Source organism: Kogia breviceps, chromosome 14 (genome assembly GCF_026419965.1).
Source record: "Kogia breviceps isolate mKogBre1 chromosome 14, mKogBre1 haplotype 1, whole genome shotgun sequence".
NCBI classification, from domain to species: Eukaryota; Metazoa; Chordata; class Mammalia; order Artiodactyla; family Physeteridae; genus Kogia; species Kogia breviceps.
The window spans coordinates 29,718,674-29,734,952 of record NC_081323.1 but is presented as its reverse complement, the minus strand read 5'-3'; the positions used below and the strand labels follow the sequence as shown (position 1 = coordinate 29,734,952).

At 45.5% G+C, this 16,279-nt stretch overlaps 1 protein-coding gene across 4 annotated transcripts in view; it reads right to left on the bottom strand.

Moving 5' to 3' along the window:
- CFAP61 (cilia and flagella associated protein 61) overlaps window positions 1–16,279 on the bottom strand; it is a 272,631-nt gene that overhangs the window by 54,240 nt on the left and 202,112 nt on the right. For all 4 annotated transcript variants that reach the window (XM_067013791.1, XM_059038853.2, XM_067013793.1 and 1 more), the window contains 3 exons: window positions 8,502–8,794; window positions 3,623–3,950; window positions 2,188–2,279 (listed from right to left, as the gene is read on the bottom strand). In XM_067013791.1, the coding sequence (XP_066869892.1) occupies window positions 2,188–2,279; window positions 3,623–3,950; window positions 8,502–8,794 (713 nt within the window). The remainder of the gene's footprint in view (window positions 1–2,187; window positions 2,280–3,622; window positions 3,951–8,501; window positions 8,795–16,279) is intronic.

Below are 16,279 nucleotides of genomic sequence, written 5' to 3'. Positions count from 1 at the left end.
GTATTTCCTAGCTTTTGAACCCATTCCCACCATGTACTGTCCAAATTCCTAACCCACAGAATCTGTGAGTGGAATCCAATGGCTGCTTCATGTCCCTAAGTTTTGTTACACAGCAGTAGAGACTGGAGCACCATTCGCTACAGTCCTGTCTTTACTTGTAAGAACATTTTGCATCAGACTGTGGATACAGGACACAACTGACAGAATCTGGGAAAGGCCCAAGGGAAATAAGTTTTAAACACATAGCATCCATCCTTTCCTTGGAAGAATCAGGTTTCATTATTTTTCTGGAACTATAATTAACATCCACCACTGATGGGTCACCTGTTTTGTTCCTTGAAGGCAGTGTTACTTTATATGTTATCCCCAATAACCCCAGAAATGCAGAGGAGTTGATAACTTGTCCAAAGTCCATGGGAAGTCGACGGAAGAGCTGGGATTCTGACTTCCCGAAGAGAGAGGGTGAGGGGCCAGGAGCCTGGGACATATGGAGTCTGCTCCCCCTTACGGAATTTTCCAGCAGCTTCTACTACATCTCATTGGCCAGGACCTGCCACATGGATAACCTCATTCTCAAGGAAATCTGGGAGATGTGCTTATTTTAAGTTAGATCATTAACCCTCAAAAAAAATTCAGGATGAGAAAATGGGAGTGGAAGCAGGCAACCTCCAGTGTCTTCCTCACTGATGAAAAAGCAAACATGACGCACCAGAAAGGAAACCCCAGTTGACAACAAACACCAGTTGGGACCAACTGTCTGATAATCTTACCTGAGAAGCTCACCAACCGACCAACCACGCTGTGTCCTTTCTAGTTACCTTGAACACAGGGAACGCCCCTCCCAACCCCCAAGCACACGCAGCTTCAGCTTCACCTCGCTGGCCCTTCCTGTGTCACTGGATGACAGGAGAACAGGGGGGCCTGGACAGACATCCCAGACCCTAAGCAATTTACTTGCTATTGCCACAGAGGTGGTTATTTTAATTATCTATGGATTCATCACAGGCTACCTCAAAACTTAGTGGCTTAGTGTCCTTCAGGAGGTGGATGGATAAACTGTGGTCCATCCAGACAGTGGAATACTATTCAGGGCTAAAAAGAAATGGGTTATCACGCCATGAAAACACATGGAGGGAACTGAAATGCAAATTATTAAGTGAAGGAAGCCAATCTGAAAAGGCCACATGCTGTATGATTCCAACTCTATGACATTCTGGAAAAGGCAAAAGTATGGAGACAATAAAAAGATCAGTGGTTACCAGGAGTTGCAGGGGAGGGAGGGAGGGATAAATAGGTGGAACAGAGGGATTTTTAGGGCAGTGACACTACTCTGCATGATACCGTAATGGTGGCTACATGTCATTATATATTCGTCCAAACCCATAGAAGGTACAACACCAAGAGTGGACCGTAATGTAAACTGTGGGCTTTAGGTGATAATGATGCATCAATGTAGGTTCATCAATTGTAAAAAATGTACCGCCCTGGTGGGGATGTTGACAATGCGGGAGGCTGTGCAGGAATGGGGGCAGGGGGTATATGGGAAATCTCTGTACTTTCCTCTCACTTTTGATGTGAACCTAAAACTTCTCTAAAAAATAAATGGCTTAAAATGACAATACATTTTTATAACCTCAGTCTTTGGGAGTCAGAAATTGGGAATAGCTTATCTGGGGGATCCTGGCTCATGGTCTCCTGTACGTTTTAGTCAAGGTGTTGGCCAGGGCTGCATCATCTGAAGCCTGGACTAGGGCTGGAGGACCACTTCCACGGTGGTGGTCCATCCCATGACTGGCTGGTGCAGAAATCCTCAATCCCTCTCCACGTGAACCTCCCGAAGGGCCACCTAGGTGACCTTACGATATGGCAGCAGTGACCCAGGAGGGTGCAAGTTGGAAGCTGTATTATCTTTCAGGACCTGGCCTTGGAAGTCACACACTGTCTTTTCCACAATATTCTGCTGGCCACACAGGTCAGCCCTAGTCAGTGTGGGAGGAGACCATACAAGCACATGAATACCAAGGGGTGGGAGTCAGTGGGGGCCGTTTTGGGGACCAAACTGCCACATGGCTTTCTGATGCATGAACCAATACATTACACTAAAGACTGAATTAAGAATTTCACCCCTACCCCCATAAACAAAGTGTTATATTTGAAAGTGAAATGAAATTCAGGAATAATACTTACAAAATCAGACTTGGCCATTTGTACCTCCAATGGGGTTGGGTTGGCAGGCTTGGCAATATGCAGATAATGGTACGACCCAGGGAGGATGCCTCCTGGTGGAAATGACAAGTTTTCCACATTTTAATTCAGTCGGGTAACAACTGGGTAACAGGGCTTACATCTGTACCACAGGACAACCAGAGATGCCTGCCGTGGTGCATGCTACTCAGACTTTCCCACTCAAGCACCTCTATTAGCAAGGAACACCCTGCGATTTATTTTATTTAATAAAATCAACGTGAATGTGCCGTTATAACCCATAATATAGCCACCAATGTTCCAAGATGTGCCAAGCTGATCCTGTGCATCCTGATTTCCCATAACTTGTGGCATTCTAATCTCTGCCTGCTAAAGCCAACCAAGGCTTTGGTCTACAAATGTTGCCGTGATGTTCCCATTCTCCATCCTCCTCCACTATGTAAACAAAATACTAAGAAAGTAAATGTTATAAGGAAAATCAACAAAGTTCTTGTTCAATGCTTTAGAAAACTCGTATTATGAAACTGCTACTATTTTCTAGCTTGCCCTAGAAGCCCCAGCCTGGTCTAGCACTGATCAGCCTCTGACACCCATGCCTTGTCTTCCTTTCCCACATCCACCACCTTTCCTAAGGTCTCATCCAGAGTTAGAAGGGGCTCACGACTTCTCGTAGGCCATTTAGTTGGGTAGATAAACACAAGGACTGCAATACAGGGCTTTTGTCTCTTTGGCCTGATGTTTTGTTTACTGGATTAGGGTTCATAGACCCCCTAGGGGTCTGTGGATGACTATGGGGGTTGGTCCATCAAACTTCCGGAAGTAAACATACAGTTTTGTAAACATGTGCATTTTTCTGGTAGAGGATCCACAACATTCAAAGATACTGTTTTCAAGGGTAACTCCCACCTCCCAAATATAAGAAAGTTATGTGTCACTCATATGATGATCTCCTTAGGGGTCAATAAAGCTGAGGGGATAAAACTGGACCATTTTACAGCTGCTAATGGTCTAGCTTATCCATCCAGACAGCAGACCAAAGCCTGAGAGGACTGGAAGTTCTCCTTACCTCTCAACTTACATTGAGAATGAAAGTTTGGTAAGATGTCAGGGCATCAAACCATACACCAGTTGTGAGGGACCTCTGGGCAAGTTACTGATCATCCCCTAGTCTCAGTTTCCTTATATGTAAAGTGAGCATCACATTCTGATGTGAAAAATTTTATCACATCAGTTCTGATGTGATAAAATCAAGTCCATAATAAATAGTTAAACATAAGAGAGAGCCCTCCCGTGTCTTTGTGCAAACCCACTGAGGGACACAGGCGCCTCCTCACCAAACCTACAGGAAATGGAGGGCTGGCCGGTCCAGGTCCAACCAGTGGCTCCATCACAGGGATGAAGGTGGCGCACTACATACCTTTGATCTTGGCTCCCCTGTACATGGGGATGAGTCGGTCAAGGTCAGCCGGCGGCTCAGTCACAGGCTCGAGGGTCGGGTCAAAGAGGTTGAGCATCACTGCTGCCAGCTGGAAGCCAACTTCCTTGGAATTGAAGTTGCTGTGAGTCCACTCATTCGAGTAATACCTGTTGGAGAACTTGGTGAGGGAGCCGGCAGCTCTGATGGCTATGTCATTGGTGTGGAAGTTGGTGTCAATCACAAGTCGGCCGTCGTAGACAAGGCACGCGTCGTTGAAGGCTCTGAATGTTTCGTAATCCACGTTCTTCTCACAGAAGCTGAAGAACATCTACAAAGTGAACAATCACATTATTTCTAGTTATCACTCTTCACTGAACCTTCCCAACGGGGTGAAGAGTCTCTATTTTATTACTTGGGGCACACAAGAAAACCTAAATCTACGAACAGTATGTCATAATGGTGTGTGTATCTTTGGTATGCAGAAGAAATTAAGATCACTCAATGTCACTCTTTTTTTTTTATTGCTCAATCTAGACATCCAGGGGCGAGGGTGCCACGTGGTAGAATATCTCCCACAAGAGCACGTTCTTCCCCGTAAGGAGGTTTACATTCATCAACACCACTTTCCCCTCATTCTCAGACATTTCGAATCGCTCCTTCTCAGCCTCCTTCCATTTTCCTCTCCTGCGTCTGACACTTAGGTCTCTCCAGGTTCCTTCTTGGGGTCACTCTGTCCAGTTTTGAGTCTTCATGCTGCCCCATTCCTGCCCCTTTCAACCCAGAAAGCCTGTGCCTCCCTGCAGGATGCCCCAGAGAGGATGCAAGCCCCGTCCGCCTTGGTACCCACCAGGTTTGGGCTCCTGCCTTGTTACTTCCTGTCCTGGGATGGCAGATGCTGACTGAGTGAAGATTTACAGGGTACCTGCAGGCCCCTCCATTCTCTGCCCAAATTTTAATGCATTCTCGTACTTTTCTGGAGATCATCTTCCATATTGATGTTAAGTCATTAAAGCAGTCCAAGTTAGCTGTTTTTAAGCCTTCAGTTGTCATTGAAGTAGCTAAGTTGAATCATTTTTATCTTTACCTAAACACAGCTTGCCACCTTATTAAAAGCATGCTAAGAAATGAACATATGACCTGGGTCCTCATCATACTGGTGGATACCACACTCCCTGCTTCCTTCACACGCCAGCTCTATGCACCTCACTTGCCCCATTACATACAGAAGTCAGCTATCCTGAGCCAGAGGTAACCCCCTTCCATGCCCTTCCCCGCACCTAGGAATGGCACGCCAATGAGGAATGAGCCACAAATGAGCCTGCAGTAGCCACTAATCACGGGTGACTATATACTTTAAATCTAAATTAATTACAATTAAACAAAACTTAAAATCCAGACCCTCACTTGTGGTGGCCTATTTCAAATGCCCAAAAGCTACAGGTGGCGGTGGCTGCCATGTTAGACTGCAGAGACATGGACCATTTCCACCATCGCAGACAGTCTATTGGACAGCACGGGACTCAGATCCACCATCCCTATGACGTTCTTTCTTCTCCCTCAGGGAACCGGCAGGGCCTTTGCCCCTTTCCCTGTCTCTGTTCACTCAGATGTCTAATCCTATCCGAATCACTCCCATCCAGGCAGCTTCTTCCTTTCAAACCTCTTTAAAATTTTTTTCTGTTTCATAACCTTGCTCAGTGACCACAGGAAAATATATTTCTCTGAGTCCCTGACTCTGAAACTTTGTCTCTCTACTCCTCTTTTTTTTCCCTCCTCTACTCCTTTCCCATCTCTATAGAAACAGACTTCCCACTCATAGAAAAATAGGAAAGACATTTGATTTGAATTGAAATTATGCATGAAAAACAGGACCATTAATGCTCAGCAGCCCCCTTCAGCATCCCCACAAAGTTCTTCTACCTACCCAGTTTTTCTCCTACTTAAAATGACTCTTTTATTAAGGGGCACATACATATACTAGCCCTTGTTTTCCTGGGTTTTAAAGACTATCAGCACCTATCAGCATATATATTATTTTATATGGTTTTGGCGTAGGCATTGACGCTATGGTTACATTTGGGACATAGGGGTTTGTGGAATAGACTGAACGCCAGATCAGCAAATCCAACACTGTCCGTGGGAGCACGTGTTCTGAGTTACAGACCTCTCAGACCTCTCAAACACAACTCACGTGCTCCTGTAATGCCAACTGAATAGTACATAGTAGGTGTAAATATGAAGTAAGAACATCTGCTTTACATGCTTCTACAAATAACGACCTAAGGGTCTACCTTAAGGAACTAGAAAAAGAAAGGCAAAGTAGATCCAAAGCAAGCAGGAAAAAGAACATAACTGTTAAGAGAGGAAATCAATGAGAGAGAAAACTGACAGACGACAGAGACAATTAACAAACTCAAAAGCCGGTTCTCTGGGGGAAAAAAAAATCAATAAAATTGACAAATGTCTAGCTAGAGAGAGAACTTTAGAGAGGTCCTCGTCTCTCCTCAGCTGCTGGTGGTCGCTGGCCATCCCTGCTGCTCCAGGACCCGTGGCTGCCATCATTCCATCTCTGCCTCCATCAGCATGGGGCCTTCTTCCTCATGGGCCTCCTTTCTGTCATCAAGTCTCTCTCTCCATGTAAGGGAACCAATCATTAGAGTTAGGACCCACCCCAAACCAGGATGACCTTCTCTGTACTTGACTACAACTGCAAAGATCCTATTTCCAAATAAGGTCACATCCACAGGCACTGGTTCTTAGGACCGTGTCTCTCTGGGGGGACATAATTCAGCCCACGACACCATGAACACATGGCCACAGTGGAGATCGTGAATATATTCCTGCCCATCAAAAGTCTCCTAATTCCCTGGCAGAGACGCCACCCAAAGCTGACGATCGGGAGGGATAATTACCCTGACTGTTCCCTTCTTTCAGTTTCTAATCTCCTGCCAGTTTGGCCAACCTACTGTTGGCCAAACACAGATGAGAGTCAGGGGAAACTGGGGCTGGGAGGGTCCTCTGTAGAGGCCCCTCGTCGTGGTGCAGAGCAGAGAAGGGGAAGCCGGAGACAAGACCTGAGGACAGCAGGCCAATGTCCGACTCATCCATTTAGGGTGAAGTTTGGGCAGGAGGGTGTGTTGGATCAAGGAAGTTGAGAGTATCTGCAAGATGTCTTTGCCATGATTCCAACTCTGACCTGGACAGGAGAGTGAAGGCCAGCAGGGGCTTCTACAGAATCTGTATTTAGTTGGATATTGGGGGAGGTTTTCTTGCACCCATGCGCCCTAAGCAGGGTATGTGTTCACCCCCAGAGTTGCCCAGGATAACCTGGGCATACATCTTCCACGATCATCATTTTGGGAGGAAACTTTTGGTGAAAAGATGTTGATTTTCCCTATCTTATACAGGTATTGTGACATACATGTGTAGATGGTGTCACTTTTATGTTAAAATTAAATGAACTTTTTCTGTCTTTTTCACTGCTATATCCCTCACACTTAAGACTAAGCCTGAGACCTAGTAGGTGTCCAATAAATGTTTGTGGAGTGAAGGAATAAATGAAGGTACTGAAGAGCAGAACGCAAAATCCCTGTGGGTTATCAGAATGAAATGAGAGGTGGCAGGGAAACCCCCTCTGTGCGGGTTGTCTGCCTTGAGCTCCAGTCCAGACTCTGGGGGGATGAGGGTGGCCCATAGGGGCCCCTTGGGTGAGAAGCCCTGACTTAGGCTGACCCACCCCTACTGCCAGCTGAGGGACTGCTATGAGCCCCCACGGGGGTCCCCAGCCGGCTTGCCCACTAGATGCTGCTGGCATCCTCTATCCCGACCGCCAACATAGCCCTTGACCTCCACAGCTCCAGCACTCACTTGGACCGCAGCCCCCTCTCCCTGAGGGGTCTCCTGCTTCTCCGTCACATCAACTGGTCCCTTTCCCCTCTTCCTCCCTCCTGCTCATCTCCTGAACAGGGTGTGAGCTGAGCTGTGACAAGCCCCAAAGCAAAGTACTCTCTCTATACATCATGGAGGAAGATCCACTATTGCTGTTTCCAGATTCGTAGGAGGTCGACACAGCACGGACTTTGAGGCCCTGCTGGCCTGGGTTGGGATCTCAGCTGACGTGGAGTCACGGTGTTCTCATCTGTAAGGTGGGGATGCTTCCCTCGAAAGAGCCGTTGTGGGGAGGGGACAGAATGCACTGCCAGTGTGCAGCATGGTACCGGGACATGGGGAGCTCTCAGTGGGACTGGCCCTCTTCAAAACCGCCCCCCTGACACGCTGCCCAGGAACAGGTGGGGTCCAGTTCCCTCTTTCCCTTGAGTGTGGGCTGCCTTAGTGACCTGCTTCTAGGGCACAGAATGCAGTGGAAGGGTGCAGCTTGACTTCTGAGGCTAGGTCACGAAAGAAGATATGCTGTCTCTCTCTCTCTTTCTCTCTGCGTCTCTCTCTCTCTCTGTCTCTGTCCCATTGCTTTCGGAACCCAGCCACCATGCAGAAGGGAATCTCAGTCCCATGAAGGGGCTGCCTGTAAGTGTTCAGGTCAAAATCTCACCTGAAGCTGATCTGACACCAGCAGCCGGATAAGTGGGTGAACACACCTTCTAGACGATTCCAGCCCCAACCCCAGTCTGACGTCAAGCCCAGGAGAGACCTCCAGGGAGAACTGCTGGGGGAGCCCGGTCCAGCCCCAGGACCACGAGAGAGAATATGGAATGGCTGTTGTTGTCTTAGGCCACTCAGTTTGGGTGGCTCATTTCTCAGTTAATAGAAAATCTGAACGTTTAGGGGAAAAAAACCCTTGTGACTATATATTCACCACCTACCACTTTTCAGACCCCAAGTTCCCCAAAGGTGGTGAGTGAGGTTCTGGGGACCTACTTACGGAGCAGGGAAGCTGGAAGGGCTTGGTGGGTGTGGTGAAGCTGGCGCTGTGGATGGGGTCTGGGTTCAGGCCATCGTTCCACTGAGCCAGGACCGCGTCCCGGTAGACGGTCACCCCCGCGGCTCGGAGCGCATCCTCCACCGCGCCCTCCACCGCGTAGTTGTTGATGCAGGTGATGATGGAGGTGGGCGGGTGCTGCACCAGGTGGATGCAGGAGCCCCTCACACCCAAGTTCAAGAGCGTCTCCACCGTGGTGTATGTGTCAATTGTGTTCCCATAGACGATGACATTCCCTACAGAGGAGGACAAATGCTTAGATACATAGTTTTTTTTAAAAAAACCCACAACCTTATTAGTCAAATGCTAATAATGCCGAATTGCTCCCTCCAACCCTCTCATTTTTTTTCATCTGTGGGAGGCCAGCGGTGTTACCTAGCAACAGCGACCAAGATAATTTAGTAAAGAATGGGCACACAACATCCCACAAAGTAGTCAAGTACTTTTAACACAGAAGTAGGACATTCATTTATGTTCCTATAATTTGAAATTATGCTAAATGAAACTGGTGAGAATAAAACCTCTTACCTTGTTTTTGTTCCCTATTTGCTACACTTATTAAGGGGAAAAAATGGCTCAAGTTTGCAATAAATGCAAGTTCTTCCTGAGTGATGAAAAGGACAATGGTGAAAATAATTGTCATGTGCATGATGGTACGGATATTTTAATACTTAATTGTTGAATCGTGTTGATTTCAAGGACATTTTTCCTTCTTTGAGAACTAAAGACTAGAACATTCTGCTTTGCAACAGATAATTTTATAAAGATTCAAATTCTGATTTTTAGGATTTAATGTGTCAAGACCTAGCAAAAGAGATTGACAGGTATTCTTTTGGTAAGGAAAAAATAAAATCACAAAATAACTTGGAGAGATTTCCCTTGTGTAAGAGCATTTTTATGGTAACAGTCTGTACTATTTATTTATATTTCTTAAAAATATTATAGAAGAAATTACATATGCTCGTCTACTAATGATATAAGTTTTAAGACCAATGATCCTATTACATGAGTGAGATGTATTATATGCTATTTATATGCTGTTTTTGACACTGAATTGGCATTATTACCTCTTCACAAAGACAGAAACTGCTGTAGGCTCACATTTCAGGCAAGCTGTAACAATTTTACCACAAAATGATAGATTTGTGAATCTACCTCTCTTTTTCCTCCTGTTTATAAAATGATATGAAGAGGAAATTTACGAGACAAAATAAGTGGCAAATGTACTTACTCAATTTGGTGGAATAAATTATGCAAAAATCTATTTCGATCCAAAATTGATAGGACATATAACGGCTTGTCTTACTTGTTTAGAAGGAAAGGAACTAGAATAGCTTTCAGATGGCCTCCCTAAGGTTAAGAGTTTCTGGAAAGTCCTCCCCTACTTCCTGTTGCTCAAACGTGGAATGCCAAGGGGGCAAGGAAGTCGGGGCAGGGTCCTTCCTTCCCGGTTTCCCTAGGACGCTCAGATTTGGGGGCTCTGATTGCCGCCCTATTCAGACGCGCTAGTGCAGCATTCCTGGGTGAGCTGTCTTTTCCTTGGCTGAAAGAGCCAACATTTTGCTTAAATTATTGAGGCTCCCACCTGCTGTGCAACATGAATCCTGGCGGTCTGACACAACAAAGAACTAGCCTGCCAGGAGAGCCAAAACTTGAACCTCAAACTGTCATAGGTTTGAGGTCTTCTGCCCCTTTAAAATATGCATGCATAAACAATATTCATTTTCAGTGAAACAGATTTAAGTGTTTAGGCCCCATGCAACTCGGAGTTTAATATTTTTCCAGTCTCTCCTTCATGTTGGCTTTTAGTAACTATTCTGTGAGATGGGCTTTTTCATTACAGGCTCCCAGAAGCCCCAGCAATGCAGGGTTATTTAGCCAGGGTTGCCCACAGATAGGCAGTAGGCAGCTGGAGAGGATGAGGACTTCCATACATTTCATAAAACCTCTACTATTTAAATTAGACATTTATTTATAGATATGCTAACTTCTAAATAGTTTTGTCTATCTTTTAGTTTAATTTGAAACACCTCCCCCAAATATGAGACTTCAGTTATTGTAACTGTCAGCTATTGTCACGATAATGCTGCATGACAAACTACCCCCAAACTCAATGCCAAACAACAATAAGCCTGTTGCAGGTTGGCCTACACATCTGTGGGCTGGCTGATGTTGGCTGATGTGGCTCCAAGCTGTGGTTGGGGTCAGATCTGCACCACGTCTCTCTCATCCTCTTTGGACCAACAGTGATCTGAGGCATATTCTCTTTCGGGAACTGTGCAGGAGCACAGGTGGTCAAGCACAACTGCTCAGACACTTTCTAAGCCTCTCCTTGCAAGACATCCACTAATGTTCCATTGACCAAAGCAAGTCATGCGGCCACACCCGCACCCGCCTAAGGGGGTGAAGCACACTCTGCCCACAGCAGGGATGTGTGTGTATGCATATTTGCTGAACTACGGTCCAAAATCACAGTCATATTGGGCACACAGTAAAGCATGCCTATGTGATGTCATCTAAAATTTTTCATCTAAACGTGTTTTATATGATTATTTACTTACATTGTCTCATTACCCACAAAACAGAATAAAATCTCATTATAATTTTTTTACTACCTAAATAAGAACATGTCACAGGTCAAATCACATTCCTCCACATACATAACGAGACCCAATGTTACAAAGTCAGTCTGTTACTCTTTGCCAGTTTGATCCCTTGCCTATTACATGCTTCCACTCTGGGGGGGATTATTCTTTCCATTATCTTTGTGCAATTATGAGTTCTTTCTACATCATTTCCCACTTTTTCTTTGTAAAGAATTTTTAGATTCAATTCCTGTTTATCTCGTGACTCTTATATACCTGGCCTAAAGCCAGGCACTTTAATACACGATCCCAGAAACTCCCTGGCGGTCCAGTGGTTAGGACTCCAAGCTCTCACTGCTAGGGACCTGAGTTTGAGCCCTGGTCAGGGATCCAGCAAGCTGCGCAGCGTGGCCAAAATAAAAAGTTATCTCTGGTAACAAGCTCTCTTTCTGGGCCAGGCCCCCTATCTAAATACTTAAAAAAAAATACACAATCCATTATTATTATTATTACCAGTAACAATAACATTTAGAACTGTTACCAATAACAGTGGCTTCACACAAATGAACATAAGTAATTTTTTCATAAGCTAACAGTAAAAATATAATCATGAAGATAATTCATAGGATAAGCAAAGTCATATTTTGGAGAGTCCCCAGGACAAAAGCTAGCAGACAAAGATTTTGATTATTAATGTATTTGTTTCGGGACAAATCAATCTAGGTATAAAAATATGATTACTTACCCTTATCAGAGTAATTTTACTCGCATGGATTGGGTGGAACTAGGGCTTTTGAAGCCCCCTGGACTGGGCTATGCTTGTCGTTGTAAGTGGGCCCCAGCAGAAGGTCCAGCCCCAGGCAGGTGAGGTCCCTGCAGGCCGGAGGCCGCCTCTGCCTTGCCTTCCTTGCATCGGCAGTCTACACGCCCTGGCTTACCTGGAGGAGGACTTCAAGCTCACCCTGCCTACCCTGCCCACCTTGGGGCCTCACACAGAGCCTGGCCTGCAATGGGTGTGACAAATGTTTCAAACACTCATGCACGGATGAGTGTTTGAACTTTATCAGCTTGCTGATCCAAAACTAACTGGGCTTTCCTTTTGTGCCCTGTTGATATTTACTGCAGAACACCCTCACTCTGGCCAGGTTTTCCTACTACGTATTTCGACCTGGTGTTCACTATTAAGTTGGCACTACAAGACCAGTCCAGCCACAGGATGGGTTGTATACCTGAGATTTGTAACACAGAAACATGTTAGATCTGGCTATTAGGTTTCCCTTCTAGCCCACGAAATCCTACACGATCCTAAATGTAACCAAAACTGTGTGTGCCTCCAACACAACAGTATAAAATAATACTCCTGCCATGTTGGTGCAGTTTAAACCGAGGGACCAAGGATAGTTTACAGGGAGGTGAGCCCTTGTGTAACTATCACGCTGCGGACAGCTGGGTGAATTTGGGGCCAAATCAAAGAGGAAAGATGGAGAGGGAAGGAAACGGAGAAAGAAAGGGAGGGGGCAGAGAGAGAGAAGAACCCAGAACGCCTCAGAGAAATAGTTTTTCTTCCATCGCTGGCTGAGTTAGAAGCAAGCAAGAGTTTAAAAGCAGGTGAGAAAAAGTGGTTGTGAGGTGGGGGAGGGGTGGGGGAACTGGGCCGTGAATAACAACACTGCAAAGGGCTTTGTAAGGGCGACGCTGGGTCTGACAGTGTGTCACAGTCCGAGTGGACCAGGCGGGTGGCTGGGGTCCTGCTGGCGCAGAACATCCTGACGGCTGGTGGAGGAAGGGGGGCAGCCCCGGGGTATGTGGAACCCACGGCATCTGTCATCTACAGCGGGCTTAAGAGGTCAGACAACCCCAGTTCATTAAAGATTCATTCAGCTCATGCATTTCCACCACTTAGGTGCTCTGTAACTCATGGAGTCTTTGCAAATATTTTGAAGGAGGTGACACATTGCAGGTGCTTCCTTTATCTAGCTGGGATTTCGCATATATTCTTTGGAAGCTTCTATGCATATGTGGAAGAAACAGAGTGGAAAAGCTGAGGATTTCCCCCTGGATATCAGCTTTATGCTAAGAGATCTGGTCACTGTCTTCTTCGCAGCAGCTCAGTTTACTTAACAGATAAGAAACAACCAGTCTTTGCACTTGACCTGATGGGTGACAGAGGGGAAGTGGTGGGCGGCCCTACTTTGAACTGGCAAACGATAACTCATGATTCGAACAGTCTGGGTAGATTTTCAATAGGGGGCAATGGAATATAACTATACCAGTTTTCATGGGAGGCCGATCTTTGTTGCTCCTTCTAGGGGATAAATTATGCATTCCTGAGAGTACAGAGCAGAATCAGGAGGCAGAGTACAAGGAGGGCACGGTGGTGAAAAGACGACCTTGTGAAAGCCCCTGGAATTGAAGCTGGCGGGAAGGAGCACCCAGTCTCTCTCTCACGCTCGCCTGTAAAGACCTTTGGGACAGAATGTGCGAGGGCGCTTCCAAAGGAAAGAGGGGCCCAGCTGGGGAGGAAGGGGGGGCGTGATGATTCCTATCACCACCTGGGTGAGCTGACACTTCTCCACCTCAGGCTGAAAAAGCACTAAGACCAGCCGTCTGAAATGTTGGCATGAACGTAAAGGTGATGCTTTTGCTTTCTGATACACTCTTGTTGAAGGTGTAAATGAATACACCAGCAACTCTGATTGTGTGACCACCAAAATAAGGCAAGCCCACACAAGATGTAAAGACGAAGGATTCTCCAGGAAGAAAACCATCACTTGGAAAGGAGAAAAGGGAAGGATTTTCTGATCTGGCATTCTGGCCAGGAACTCACATCTCAAGAGGATAAGAAATAAATTCAAGATGTATGCACACAGATATTAATAAGGATTTTTCTTCATAGTTATTGCATTTTTAAGACCAGAGAAAATAAGAATTATATACTACATTTTATAATTTATGTATTTTAAGTTATTTTATTATTGTATGTATATTTAAATATTCCATTGTATTTTAATGAAGAATGATGGTTCCTTTCCACTCCAAAAGAAACAGAGATTATGTAAGATCAGAACAGGCCCATGAGAAAAGTTTTATTATGCTCTCCAGAAAATGAGGACAGAGAGGTTAAGTAACAAGCTCCAGGTCACACAGCAGTAGATGGTTCAGCAGAACTCAGAACTGCCAGGTCTGATTTCAGAACCAGTGCTCACACCACTGCACTATAGTTGAAGATGGATATATAACATGTTCCTTAAAAACCCCTCTAATCGGCATTGTATCTGTATTATTAACTTTAGGGAATAACCAGATAATGAAAGAATTCTAAACAGATACCCTAGAATATTAATAAATTGTGAAATAAACACATACTTAAAAAACATATTATGTTCATGAATAGACCAGAAAATACTCTTTTTACTTTTTATAAGTCAAAGCATAAGATTTCTAAGACACGTCTCATTTTGCTCTGTCAAATAAAAAGGGAAGAATATATTAGATATAGCATAACAAAGGCTTTGTTCGGTGATTCATGCACTGGAATTTTAATGTTATACTTCTCTTACAAACATGCTTTTAATAAGGCAGTAAACTGTATTTAGCTAAAGATGAAAATAATTGATCCATTTCGGGCCATCAAGGCGGTGTTTTTTTTGTACTTTACTTTCATCCTACTTTTCATTTTCATGGAAAGTACAGAGGTAATAGCAGATGAATTTCAATTAGTTTCAATTAATGCCATAAACTGTTATAATGTATTAGGTTGCTGGGTTCTATCTGAACCCCCGCCACCCGCCGCCCCGGCTAAACCCTCCAGGTTTTTTTTGCAGTTGAAAGCCAGTGATGTCAGCTACTCTCCAGGATACTGGAGCAGTTCTAATAGTTTAGGATAATTTACATCTATAAACTCATCCAACTCCAGAGACCAATAAACAATTTCCTTCAGACTGGACTAATTCCATCACAGAACAACTGTTTCTCCTTTGGAAGCAGAAGAAGACATGATAAAACAGAGACAGGGGTTGGGGAGAGTGGTGATGCTTTGGGGGAGATATCTGTGCATTTTCAAGGGGCAGAAATTCAGAGGAAAGCTAACCTCCTCCTATTAAAAAAAAAAAAAATCCATTGTTTCTGCTAGTAGCATCCTTCTCTCCTTCTAGAACAATCCCTCCACCATCCTCAGCAAACAAGCCCCTCCTCTCGAGTCTGTGTGCTTCAAAGTTAGGCCTGGAGTTTCCCAGGATTTGGGGTATTGATTCCTGGATGGACATTCGACCCAGTCACAGCCCGTGAGACACAGGAGTTTTTTTCTCAGGCTCTTGGGAGAAGGGCCCTATCCTCAGCTCCCTCCCTCCAACCCCAGCCTGAACTATTGAGAAAAAGGAAAATTAGCACTGAGGGAGCAAAAGCTAACTATCATGAAAAATGTCCACATTCTTTCTGTTATTAGAAACCAAGGGCCGACAGGCGGAGTGACGGTAATGGATGCGAGAACAAAGCCCTGCTCCTCATTTTCATGAAGTGCCAACTTCCAGTTTCCAGCTTCACATACCATCAACCCATAACTGACTTGGAAATAAGCTAGATGCGGCTGTGCCAGCAGGACCTCAAATGGATCAGAGATGGCTGCTTCCAGCCGGCCCCTGCCTGAACGGCTGCCCCACTCCAGCCCTGACCCACCCTTCCCCGAGGTCTTTCTCTCGTCCGCTGTGGGTGCCAGAGATGGGAGTTCGCCTTCCTGCAGTGCTGTTTTGTACATAGCATCACCCCTGGTTCCCCAGCTTCTAAAAAGTAACCAGTTAAACCTGGGCTCCCCTGGACCCTCCACCTTCCCCTTCCGCTGCTGCCCTTCACGGAGTCTGCCCGGCCTGAGTTGTTGGGTCACGGTCTTTGGACACAAATCAAACTCCCCCAACCTCTCTCTTCCTTTGCTTATCCTGCCCCCCCCTTTTTTTTTCTTCAGCAATTTCAGTCTTTAAATTTTTTAAAATTTTTGGCTGTGTTAGGTCTTCGTTGCTGCGCGAAGGCTCTCTCTAGTTGCGTTGAGCGGGGGCTATTCTTTGTTGCGGTGCACGGGCTTCTCATTGTGGTAGCTTCTCTTGTTGCGGAACATGGGCTCTAGGCATGCAGGCTTCAGTGGTT